Below are 12,476 nucleotides of genomic sequence, written 5' to 3' on the forward strand. Positions count from 1 at the left end.
AACCTGACAAGAGATTTAAACAACACATAAGTAATGTTTTATGTCCACTCTGAGAAGTGGGTGTAATTTGTTGATGTGACAGAATGGATGAGTAGATGAGTAGAGAAGTGGACATTCGATTAAGTCTTATATGTTTTATGTGTTCATTTAATGACTCACAGTGAGATAAGTAATGAAAAGATGAATGCAGACATCAGAAAAGACCATAAATGAAGACACTGTGTCTCTGTGCAGACAGGCTTACTCATGCTCATGTACATACTAGAGAGGAATACTTTGAGGATTATACAGATGGAAAAATATGTGACCATGGAAGCATGACTCTAAAGAAGACTAATTCATTTATGAAATACTGAAGTATTAAATATCATCCACAAACACAGTTAGAATGTTTCAAAGGCGACAAAAGAAGAGAATAGTTTCAATTTGTAGGAAAAAAGAAATTAACTGAAGTTGAGGACACTGATGCATTACAGTTCAATTTCTGGCCTCTGTTTTATTGGGTCAAATGCTGGTGCCAATTTTCACTAAGATGGTTACTTTGTCTTGCGTGGTGCCTCATGGCAGGGATCCCAGTATTGCATTCTCGCAAATTCATGGATCATTAGAAATACATTTAGCCATTTTCCTAGAATGGCGAGACAGTTTTCGGTAACAAATGCTATACTCCAGATAGCATCACTACTCAAACTCCACTGAGTGGCTCATCAACAGCCATTTGTAGCTGCATTTCGGTTAGAACTCCAATTAGTCCTAGAAGACAGACCTTGACAAAATTCCATATTCCATATTCTATGTGCTTTAACTTTATAAAGCCTCCTGTACCATATTTAATTTGCAAAACTCTAAAGCCTTCTAGATGATCAATATGATAACAAACGTCTTGGTTACGTATGTAACCCTCGTTCCCTGAAGGAGGGAACGGAGACGTTACGAATGGGATCTCGCCCGAGAGCCCAATCACCTTCGAGTGGTACAAAACGAGCCAATGGTACACAAAGTACCTTGGTCTGCGGAATTTGCATCGCAAGCTCCGCCCCGCAGAGCGGGTATATAAGGAGCAACGCGAGCAACTCGCATTCAAGTCTTCGCTGAGGAGCCGAGCCAGTGACCCGGCCGTTCAGCGGAACAGCGATGTGGCAAGGGGACGTAACGTCTCCGTTCCCTCCTTCAGGGAGGGAACATATGCTAGCAGGCTGCCTGCCAGTGGGAGGACTTACAGAAAGCAGGTATCTACCAAGGTGGTGATACATAAGAACTATGAAGTTCCCAGCCCGCAGGGTGGAAGTTTCAACGACAGAGCTGGCAAGGGCTTGCCGAGGGAAAGACACATGCTGCGGAGAGACTTACTGTGGACATACACACGTGGGATTACCCAGAAGGGGAATCACGACACATGGAGGCACCTAGTCCCACACATGGCTGACCAAAGGGCATGTATGCAAGTGTTGGACATCAACAGTGCTGGAGGAACCCAGGGTTCTGACTGAGGAACTCACCTGAGGGAAATAGCGCACGCATCCAGTCCGCGGAGTGGAATGGCGCAGCAAGTGGATTGACACCGAGCAGGTCCTTACTGGCCCGAAGGGGCGAGTACCCGGGAGGACACGGGCTCTATACGGAGATTATAAAATCTCGCGAATGTGTTAGGTGTCGCCCAGCCCGCAGCTCTACAGATGTCTGCTAGCGAGGCGCCATGCGTCAGCGCCCAGGAGGAAGCTACGCTCCTAGTTGAGTGAGCTCTCACCCCTAGGGGGCATGGCAGGTCTCGAGCCTGATAAGCCAGGACAATAGCATCCACTATCCAGTGGGATAACCTCTGCTTGGAGACAGCCTTTCCCTTCTGCTGGCCTCCGTAACAGACAAAGAGCTGGTCTGAGGTCCTAAGGCACCGAGTTCTGTCCACGTAGGTGCGGAGCGCACGTACTGGACAGAGCAGCGCCAGGGCTGGGTCTGCCTCTTCCAGGGGCAGCGCTTGCAAGTTCACCACCTGATCCCAAAAAGGAGTGGTGGGAACTTTGGGTACGTACCCAGGCCGGGGTCTCAAGATAACGTGAGAGTTAGCCGGCCCGAATTCCAGGCACGCTTCGTCAACTGAAAATGCCTGCAGGTCCCCGACCCTCTTCAACGAAGCCAAAGCCGTCAGGAGCGCAGTTTTCAAAGACAAAAACTTTAGCTCTACTGAGAGCAAGGGTTCGAAGGAAGCTCTCTGCAGTGTTGATAGAACCACTGTGAGGTCCCAAAAGGGGACTTGCTGAAGGCGAGGCGGATTGAGCCTCCTTGCTCCTCTCAGGAACCTGATGATCAAATCGTGCCTTCCAAGAGACTTACCTTCAACAGGGTCATGGTGAGCCGAAAAGCAGCCACATAGTCCTTGAGGGTGGAAGGAGACAGCCTTCGTTCCAACCCCTCCTGAAGAAAGGAAAACACTGACCCAATCGGGCATTTCCAGGGGTCCTCACGCCGTGAAGAACACCAAGTGACGAAGAGGTTCCACTTCAAAGCATAGGCATGTCTGGTGGACGTTTGGCAGGTTTAGGGGTGAAGGCTGCTGCTGTGGCCGAGCGGGAGAGGAGGAGGCCGCAGGGGGGCGCCCTCGGCGACGAGCAGGCTTTGGTTGCGCCGGCGGAGGGGTGGAAGCAGCAGTGGGCCGCCGGGGCAAGATGTGTCTGATGGCCTCAGACTGCTTCTGGGCGGCAGAGAACTGCTGGGCAAAGCTCTCTAGACCGGGGAGTTGAGGAGCTGAGCCCGATCAGACTCCCTCATGTCTGCCAGGTTCAGCCATAGGTGGCGCTCCTGGACCACCAAAGTGGACATCACCTGCCCCAAGGAGCGTGCAGTGTTTCGGGCAGTTAAAGGTGCCTTCAATGAACTATTTACTTCCTGGTGCACTTCCGGGAAGAAAGGAACCATAGGGGGGTGCTGGCGATCTGCATGAGCAGCCCCCAGGAACCAATCATCCAGCCTCGAGCGCTCGGGACAGGGTGGAGGATTCCACTCAAGCCCGATGCTCTCCGCTGCCCGGGAAAGCACGGCCGTCAGCTCGGGATCAGACTCGGACAACGCTGGCACTCCCGAGGGAGGCAACGCAGCCGAACCCTCATCTCCCGAGGACTCAAGCCTGCCTTGTGATGCGGCGATCGACATAAGGTCCTCTTCGCGAGCCCCAAATGAGATGTCAGGAGCCTGAGAGGGTCCAGCAAACTCATCCGGGAACTCGACCGGCTGCGGCGTATGTGAGGGGGGTGTGGCCCGAGGAGGTTCGCTCGTCGGGGAAGCCCACACAGTAACCCTCAGATCACCCTGGCCACCAGCCGAAGTAGCTCTCTTACGCGACGAAGAGCTAGAACGGGGTGTGGCAGAGGGGACTCTATACCTTTTAAGATAATCGAGTCTCGATCTCAACGCCATCCACGAATGCACGAACCATCCACGAACGCAGTCTCAGCGTGCTGGAAGCCCAGACACGTGACACAGCGATCGTGACCGTCACGAGGAGCGATATATCGACCGCACCCAGAAACACACGGGCGAAATTACATCTTTAAAAAGACGCAAATCGGCCCGTATCTCTTTTGTGAGAGAAATTTGTCTCTTTTAGTGGTGTTGAAGCGCTCAGGGGAACGCGGGAGCTGTCGCAGGAAACCCAGACGAACCGCTGAATTGCGCCGTCACACCAACACCAGCTCTTGCTTGTAAACACTCCGGTGATTGCAGCAAGCGATGTGCTCGGCTCCGAAGCAAAAGCTTGAATGCGAGTTGCTCGCGTTGCTCCTTATATACCCGCTCTGCGGGGCGGAGCTCGCGATGCAAATTCCGCAGACCAAGGTACTTTGTGTACCATTGGCTCGTTTTGGCACTCAAAGGTGATTGGGCTCTCGGGCAAGATCCCATTCGTTACGTCGAACGTGACCGACTGAAAGGGATCTACTGCATGCCTTCTGTCGTGACTGATGGGTTATATTTTTTAGCAAGTAAAAGATTTTAAGTATAATTTTGAAAACTTCTCCCTTTAGGTTGTGGTATTCATGTCTTGTTTTTTTTTAATCTTAAATGATTTGTAAGAAAAGAAAAAAGTAAGAATGATTTTACTATTATTAGTATAATTATCTTTATATATCCATATCATATAAATAAAAAATTATCAAATATGACACATCAGTCTTTTGAAAAAATTTTATTTGTACATCATTACTGTATTGCATTGCATTGTATGTTTTGCCCACTGTTTCATAAAATATATATATATATATATATATATATATATATATATATATATATATATATATATAGATATATATAATAATAATAATTGTAATATCATCTTATCATCAAGATATTATTGGGACATATCAGTTTACACTCTATATTTAAATGCATTTTATGTATAATAAGTAGTCTGTTATACTGCAATAAAAGAAAGATCTAATATGTATAAAAGGCTCTGACGTTTCTGGGTGCCTGCCGCTTTAAGACTCTTCTTCGGTGATTACGGGGAGGAAGTGTGTAGTTAGTGTGGTTATAGTGAGTTCGGGAAAGTGTTCAAGTTCAGCAGCATAGTTCAGCCTACATACATGTGTTGTGTAGTTTTCTTTATCTGTTCTGAACGATCCAGCTTCCAATATTTATGTGTTGAGTTCATGACAAAAAGTAAGTGGTCACTTCATTGTGTTCGTGTTTCTACACTGTAGAATTACAATGCATTACCATGCCCAGCGTGATGAGTGAGATGTATAGCGATAGAACAATGTTTATGCTGTAAAATACTGTAGGAAATACTAATTTACCTGATGTGAGCTTTCTGATGTTTAAATTACGTTGTAACGTTTATAACATTGAATTAAGAAGAGTTAATATCGTGCTCAGGAGACCACTTGCAGACGCTGTTGTGCAGTAGCCTTTCTGGCCAGAGGATGTCGCCATTTCTCCTTTCTGTAAATCCCTTTTTAATATAGTTTAGGTAAACTGGTCAGTGATCTAGGAGGTGAAGCTATTATGTGAAGGAAATAATATCCTCATTATGTAATAGTAGATTATGTTTAAAGGGACATAGCAATGCTTATTGATATCTTTATGTTTGATGAATCTTATTTGTATTATTTGGGTGGATTTATTATTTATGTTGCATAGTAATCAGTACCTAATGGTGATTTATTTGTTTCTTATTCAGACTATAATGACAATACAGGATATTGGAATGTTCTGATGAAAACTGCTGGATCTCAATACAGTTAATTGAAGAAATTACATCTCCTCGTCTTCATTCCTGTGTCCTGATCGATACACCATCCTGTTTACTGGCTAAAACCCTTGACGAACTAGCCCTGCTAGAATACCTCACTAACATTGGTCCTTCGAGCCGGATTACAGTATTCAGGATGGAGTCAGATGAAGAGATGTATCCTGATGTGAGACCTAAACGTCAAATACGTCGACCTGTCAGACTTCAGGACTTTGAAGTGGACTATATGGGATATAGTCATCGTGATCAGCACCAATGGGGCCTCTCATCCCCTGCCTTGGATAGGAGGGCGTTTCCTTTCCAAACAGCCTACCCTCACTCTAGTGGCTTCTCTGGGAATGCTGCTCACCCTGAGTTTCCTCAGCTAGCCCCAGACCACAGCCAGAGGAGGGATTTGGATGGGCTTAGCCAGCCTGCGCGGACACCCTCATCCCATCAGAGCCCATATTTGGATTCTCGTTTTTCTGAGGAAATCCGAGCTATTCGAGAGGAGAATACTAAACTGCTCCAAACACAACAGGCCTTTCAAACGGGCATAAAGGAACTCAATGAAGCACGGCGCGAGATGAAAGAGCTACTGGAGGTAGCCCGCTCACTGAGAGCAGACCTGGCCCAAGTTAATAGTCCAACCTCAAACTATAGTAATCCCACGTCTCCACAAGCTGATGCTGTAGCCTCAAGGAGTTTCGCTGTTGCAGCACACTCAAAGGAAATGGAGCAGGAGGACTGGCCTGATCCTCCACCCTGGCCTGAACCTGAAGAGAACGTGTCAAGAGGGATGTGCAATCTCAGGGTTGATGAACAAGAGCTAGACAATAGACATCACAATCTTGCCCCTGAAGCTAGAGTATGTAGGCCTTGTAAGCCTCCACTGCCTCCTCAGTATCCCGCTCCTACTACCGATAAAGGGATATCACCATACCTCTCTACACGACCCTCTCCGTTGCTCACACACCCTGCCCCAGCTCAGGCACCTGTGATGCAATCAGCGCCTGCCCGAACCTACCATCCTTTAGCAGCCACTGGAGCGGTACATGGCATGCCACCACCTAATCAGTTGATGCAGCCGCCAGGGAATGAACAAGTGTATCGAGGGCCCCAACCCACAATCCCAAAGTTCATTCACCCGGATCCCAGTGAATTTGCGCGGCTTCGCATAGCTCTAGAAAACCTACTCCCATCTAATGCTACAGAACTCTTCAAGTATCAAATACTTGTGGATCATTTAAAGCTGGAGGAAGCTAAGCTTATAGCTGATGCTTATCTAAACTCACCCAACCCCTATAGTGACACTATGTCAGCCCTCCATGACAAATTTGGTCATCCTCATCAACTTGCCTTAAAGAAGATAGCAAGTGTTCTAGAAACCCCCGAAGTAAGACGTGGTGATACTATGGCATTCCAGAAGTTCTCTCTTCAGATACAATCTTTAGTGGGCTTGTTGCGGACTCTAGGTCCTGAAGGGGAAATTGAACTCAACTGTGGCTCACATGTTGCTCGTCTGCTGAGTAAGCTCCCTCCGGAACAGCGAGCTGATTTCCGTCGACATCAGTTCAAGCAGTTAGGGGCGACCCACACGCTACATGATTTGGCAGAATGGCTCCGCTATGAATCATGGTGTCAGGGCTTCGACAGTCAGGCTACTGGACGCAGCATAAAGGAAAGGCAGAATTTGAAGACTGATGGTCGTCCTGGAAGACAAACAGTGACCGTCCTACATGGAGCTGGTGAGTCAAGAGAGACAGCATCTTTGTACCAAAAAGAGAGTTCAACCAGCAGAGGGGTCAAGAGTAAAGCTTACTGTGCCTACTGTGAGAGTACTGAGCATTATCTTAGTCAATGCAGTGCAGTCACCAAACTCTCCAAAGATCAGCTTAGAGAGTGGATACGGGTTAACAAGCGGTGTTGGCGTTGTGCACGAACTCACCAAGCCGCTCAGTGCACATTGAAGAAACCTTGCAACATCTGTCAGGGAAAACACTTACTGGCTCTTCATGAGATAAATACAAGAGCAGAGATGGGCAATAAAGATGTAGCTGTTAAAGAAGAGAGCTGCTTAACCAGCTCTGCGGCTGACTCGCTCTATCTGGACAGACCTGGAGCCGGGAATCGAGTCATGTTAAAGGTCGTCCCTGTGCTTGTACATTATGAGGACCGAACCCTTAATACCTTTGCGATCCTTGATGATGGGTCAGAGAGGACCATGTTGTTGCCAGCAGCAGCTAAGTTTCTTGGCATAAAGGGCACTCCTGAAGCGCTTCCTTTGCGTACAGTCCGACAGGACATCCAGATCCTCCATGGCCACACGGTGTCTTTCCATGTCTCACCAGCCGCAAACCCTCACACCAGCTATAAGATCAATGGTGCCTTCACGGCTGGCCGCCTCAGCCTAGCACAGCACACTTACCCCATTGACCGTCTGAAGAGGAAATACAAATACCTAAGTGGCATTCCCCTACCTGCCTTAAGAGATGCTCAACCTACACTCCTTGTAGGCTCTGACAACCCTCAGCTGATAACACCTGTCGAACCAGTCAGGCTTGGTCCACCAGGTGGCCCAGCCGCAGTCTGTACCAGGCTCGGGTGGACTCTTCAAGGCCCTACCCCATTCAGGGGGCGGCCAATCCAACCTGCACAGTGTCTGTTTACGTCATCTGCGCCACCAATGGATGAGCTTTACAAGCATGTTGAGAGGCTCTGGCAAGTAGACACTGTACCTTACCGACATGAAAGAGAGGTGACGCGGTCGAAGCTGGATCAGCAGGCTGTAGCATTGCTTGAAGCCAAGACGGTCCGTACTAATGTAGATGGAATTCTTAGGTACGCCACACCATTGCTGCGCCATCCAAGCATGCCACCTTTGCACTCGCCAAAGGAGTCAGTTATGCCCATGTTACGTAGTACTGAGAGGCGACTCTTAAAGGACCCTAAATTAGCAGATGCGTACAAGATGGAAATGCAGAAGCTCATAGAAACGGGTGCTGTGAGGGAAGTCACTGAGGAGACCTCTACCAAAGAAGGATGGTACATCTCACATCATCTCGTCAGCCACAACGGAAAGAACCGCCTGGTCTTTAACTGTTCTCACCAGTACCTCGGGCAGACCCTGAACCAGTACCTGCTACCTGGCCCTACCCTTGGTGCCCCCTTGCTGGGAGTCTTATTGAGATTTCGTGAACGTCCCATAGCTGTTAGTGGAGACATCAAGGGGATGTTTCATCAAGTCCGCCTCATCCCTGAAGATCGCCACCTTCTAAGGTTCCTGTGGCGGGACCTGAAGGTAGAAGAAACCCCAAGAACATTTGAGTGGCAAGTTTTGCCTTTCGGCACAACCTGTAGCCCGTGCTGTGCGATATACGCCCTGCAGCGCCATGTTGTTGACCACTGCCAGCCGGACGATGACCTGAGATTCTCGGTTGAGAACTGCTTTTACGTAGATAACTGCCTGCAGAGCGTGAGTACACAGAGTGAAGCTAAACTGCTGGTGGATCGCCTCAGGGATCTTCTGATTTCTGCAGGATTTGAGTTGCGTCAATGGGCTTGCAACAATCCAGATGTCCTGAGTCATTTGCCTCAAGAGGCCAGATCTGAAAGCCTGGACCTGTGGCTGGCGCAGGATAAGTCCAATCCTCTGGAGTCAACACTCGGTCTCAGCTGGAATTGGGCAACCGACTCCTTGGGTTACAAACATAGGCCTGTGTCCTACGAGGTACCAACTCTGAGGAACATTTACAGAGTTCTAGCTACTCAATACGATCCCTTGGGATACATGTTACCTTTCTCTACCCGAGCGAAGCTCATCATCAGGCAGCTGTGGGATAAGAAGCGAGGCTGGGATGACTCTAACTTACCCGCCGAACTCCTGCAAGCCTGGTCCAGCTGGGAGGCTGAACTGGAGTCCTTACCTTTCCTCACATTTCCACGTGCATATGTTCCGGTGGACGCCAACCTTGAGGGTGCTACCCGTGAGGTGCACATCTTCGCAGATGCGTCTGAGCAGGCTTATGGAGCTGTAGCCTACATGAGAACTGAGGACAGGGAAGGCCAGATCCACCTGTCGTTCATCCTTGCTCGTTCACGAGTAGCTCCAAGACGCCTGCATTCTATCCCACGCCTGGAGCTTTGTGGAGCTCTGGTTGCAGCACAGCTGGCTCATGTCCTTGAGAGGGAACTAAGCTTGACAGTGGCTCGAACTGTGTTGTGGTCAGACTCCACTACAGTCCTAACCTGGCTACACTCCCAGTCTTGCCGATACAAGGTCTTCGTAGGTGCCAGAATAGCTGAGATACAGGAGTTAACAGAAAAGTGCACTTGGCGCTATGTGGACTCAGCGAATAATCCTGCTGATGATCTGACAAGAGGGAAGACCCTGGAGGCCCTAATAGATCCCAACCGATGGTCTCAAGGACCTCCCTTCCTTCTTCAGAACCCAGCCACCTGGCCAGAAAGACCCAGCACTGAGCCATTTGAGGACAATGTGGAACTCCGGAAGACCACCTTCTGTGGAGTAACGATTACCTCACCAATATCAATCAGCAGGGATGACAAGGTGTACCAAACCTGGCAGGAGCTTATAGATGCCACTGCTCTAGAAATCCTAGGACCAAACCCTTCAAGTTCAACACCTAATGCTGAAGAGTACCAACAGGCAGAGAGGATTGTTCTCCAGCGAGCCCAACGACAGTCATTTCCAGAGGACTACAAACTCCTTGCAGCTGGGAAACCTGTCTCACCTGGGAGTCGATTACTCACCTTGGCTCCGGAGTTAGATAGATCCACGGACCTCATACGAGTAGGAGGTCGGTTACGACGTTTGGAAGGTCAAGATGACTTGACATTGCACCCTGTAGTTCTGGATGCCTCACACCCAGTTACACGCTTACTTATCCAAAGGTTTGATAGCGACCTGCTCCATCCTGGTCCGGAGCGGGTCTTTGCAGAGATGCGGCGGTCGTTCTGGATAATCCATGGAAGGGAGGCGATTCGCAGACATCAGCGTTCTTGTGCCGAATGTCAGCGCTGGAGAGCTCAGCCTTCCATTCCCCGAATGGCGGACCTTCCCATTGCTCGTCTCCGATTACACAAACCCGCCTTCCATTCCACTGGCGTGGATTGTTTTGGACCCATGTTTGTCAAGATGGGCAGACGCCAGGAGAAACGCTGGGGAATAATATTTAAGTGTTTAACAACCAGGGCGGTACACTTGGATCTCCTCAGAAATATGGATGCGGATGCTTACTTGATGGCCCTAAGACGGTTCATCGCCAGAAGGGGGACACCTGTAGAGTTGTGGTCAGACCAGGGGACCAACTTCAGAGGAGGAGAACGGGAACTTAGAGAGGCTTTTGCCAGTATGGAGCCAACCTTGCGGAAACGACTCGCGTGTCAGAAGATTAAGTTTCAGTTTAACCCCCCAGCAGCTCCACACTTTGGAGGAGTGTGGGAGAGAGAGGTACGCTCCGTCAAGTCTGCACTTTACACCTGTGTGGGGGCACAACCTGTTCATGAAGATGTCCTTCTCACCGTTCTCCTGGAAGTTGAGGCAATCCTCAACTCTAAACCATTGGGTTATGTATCTGCCGACATTGCGGATATCGACCCTGTGACGCCAAATAGTCTGCTTATGGGGCGGCCTGATGGATTTCTACCCCAAGTGGTCTATCCTGAGAGGGAGCTCCTGAGTCGCAGACGCTGGAGGAATTCACAGGTTCTTGCTGACCAATTCTGGTCCAGATTCATCAGAGAATATCTCCCTGGGCTGCAGACCAGACAGAAATGGCACTCCGCTTCTCCTGAACTACTGGATAAGGCTGTTGTCATGCTGGTGGACCCACAGCTACCTCGAGCCCTGTGGCCCATTGGACATGTAACCAAGGTCCACCGCAGCGACGATGGATGCATTAGATCCGCTGATGTGGACATCAGAGGACATGTGTACACACGACCGGTAGCTCGGTTGGTGATGTTGCCAGCTCTCCCGTCGGGGGAGGATGATGCCTCGGTGAGCCCCCCTCAGCCGGACTGATGAGCCTTTAATGGAAGCAAATGTGCTTGCACATTTGGGGGCGGCTGTATAAAAGGCTCTGACGTTTCTGGGTGCCTGCCGCTTTAAGACTCTTCTTCGGTGATTACGGGGAGGAAGTGTGTAGTTAGTGTGGTTATAGTGAGTTCGGGAAAGTGTTCAAGTTCAGCAGCATAGTTCAGCCTACATACATGTGTTGTGTAGTTTTCTTTATCTGTTCTGAACGATCCAGCTTCCAATATTTATGTGTTGAGTTCATGACAAAAAGTAAGTGGTCACTTCATTGTGTTCGTGTTTCTACACTGTAGAATTACAATGCATTACCATGCCCAGCGTGATGAGTGAGATGTATAGCGATAGAACAATGTTTATGCTGTAAAATACTGTAGGAAATACTAATTTACCTGATGTGAGCTTTCTGATGTTTAAATTACGTTGTAACGTTTATAACATTGAATTAAGAAGAGTTAATATCGTGCTCAGGAGACCACTTGCAGACGCTGTTGTGCAGTAGCCTTTCTGGCCAGAGGATGTCGCCATTTCTCCTTTCTGTAAATCCCTTTTTAATATAGTTTAGGTAAACTGGTCAGTGATCTAGGAGGTGAAGCTATTATGTGAAGGAAATAATATCCTCATTATGTAATAGTAGATTATGTTTAAAGGGACATAGCAATGCTTATTGATATCTTTATGTTTGATGAATCTTATTTGTATTATTTGGGTGGATTTATTATTTATGTTGCATAGTAATCAGTACCTAATGGTGATTTATTTGTTTCTTATTCAGACTATAATGACAATACAGGATATTGGAATGTTCTGATGAAAACTGCTGGATCTCAATACAGTTAATTGAAGAAATTACATCTCCTCGTCTTCATTCCTGTGTCCTGATCGATACACCATCCTGTTTACTGGCTAAAACCCTTGACGAACTAGCCCTGCTAGAATACCTCATTAACATAATAGATATTTCAGTCATTTGTCAGGCCTTGCAGGGTTAAAAGGAAAATTGTGAATAAATGACAAAGCTCTAGCTTTGAGTGTTACCACTTGAAAGATGAACCCTTTTACAGAGAATACGAATGACATGGGGAAGGCCACTTTAAAATGTACACACACCCATGTCTTAGTGGTTTCCATGGCAATGGAATATTTTCCATGTTAATGTTGGAAGAAAGATTAGCGAAGGCATCTACACTCATTATGTTA

The 12,476-nt window shown here is 48.1% G+C and overlaps 1 protein-coding gene across 2 annotated transcripts; it reads left to right on the plus strand.

Annotated features, from left to right (window-relative positions):
* The first annotated feature begins 4,437 nt into the window (after positions 1 to 4,437).
* On the plus strand, positions 4,438 to 12,227 carry LOC127949369 (uncharacterized). 2 transcript variants are annotated; one of them, XR_008152293.1, is made up of 3 exons: positions 4,438 to 4,650; positions 5,171 to 11,531; positions 12,052 to 12,227. XR_008152293.1 is itself a non-coding variant. In XM_052546484.1 (2 exons), the coding sequence occupies exon 2, from the start codon at positions 5,379 to 5,381 to the stop codon at positions 11,265 to 11,267; it is 5,889 nt and encodes a 1,962-aa protein (XP_052402444.1). In that variant the 5' UTR covers positions 4,438 to 4,650; positions 5,171 to 5,378; the 3' UTR covers positions 11,268 to 12,043. The 2 variants fall into 2 exon arrangements, 1 of the variants encoding a protein (XP_052402444.1); XM_052546484.1 differs by lacking the exon at positions 12,052 to 12,227 and having other exon boundaries at positions 5,171 to 12,043.
* The last annotated feature ends 249 nt before the right edge of the window (positions 12,228 to 12,476 follow it).

This window comes from Carassius gibelio, chromosome B1, assembly GCF_023724105.1.
Source record: "Carassius gibelio isolate Cgi1373 ecotype wild population from Czech Republic chromosome B1, carGib1.2-hapl.c, whole genome shotgun sequence".
NCBI classification, from domain to species: Eukaryota; Metazoa; Chordata; class Actinopteri; order Cypriniformes; family Cyprinidae; genus Carassius; species Carassius gibelio.

Coding starts and splice junctions, on each gene's coding strand:
- LOC127949369 (XM_052546484.1), top strand. CDS start 5,379: ATGGAGTCAGATGAAGAGATGTATCCTGATGTGAGACCTAAACGTCAA.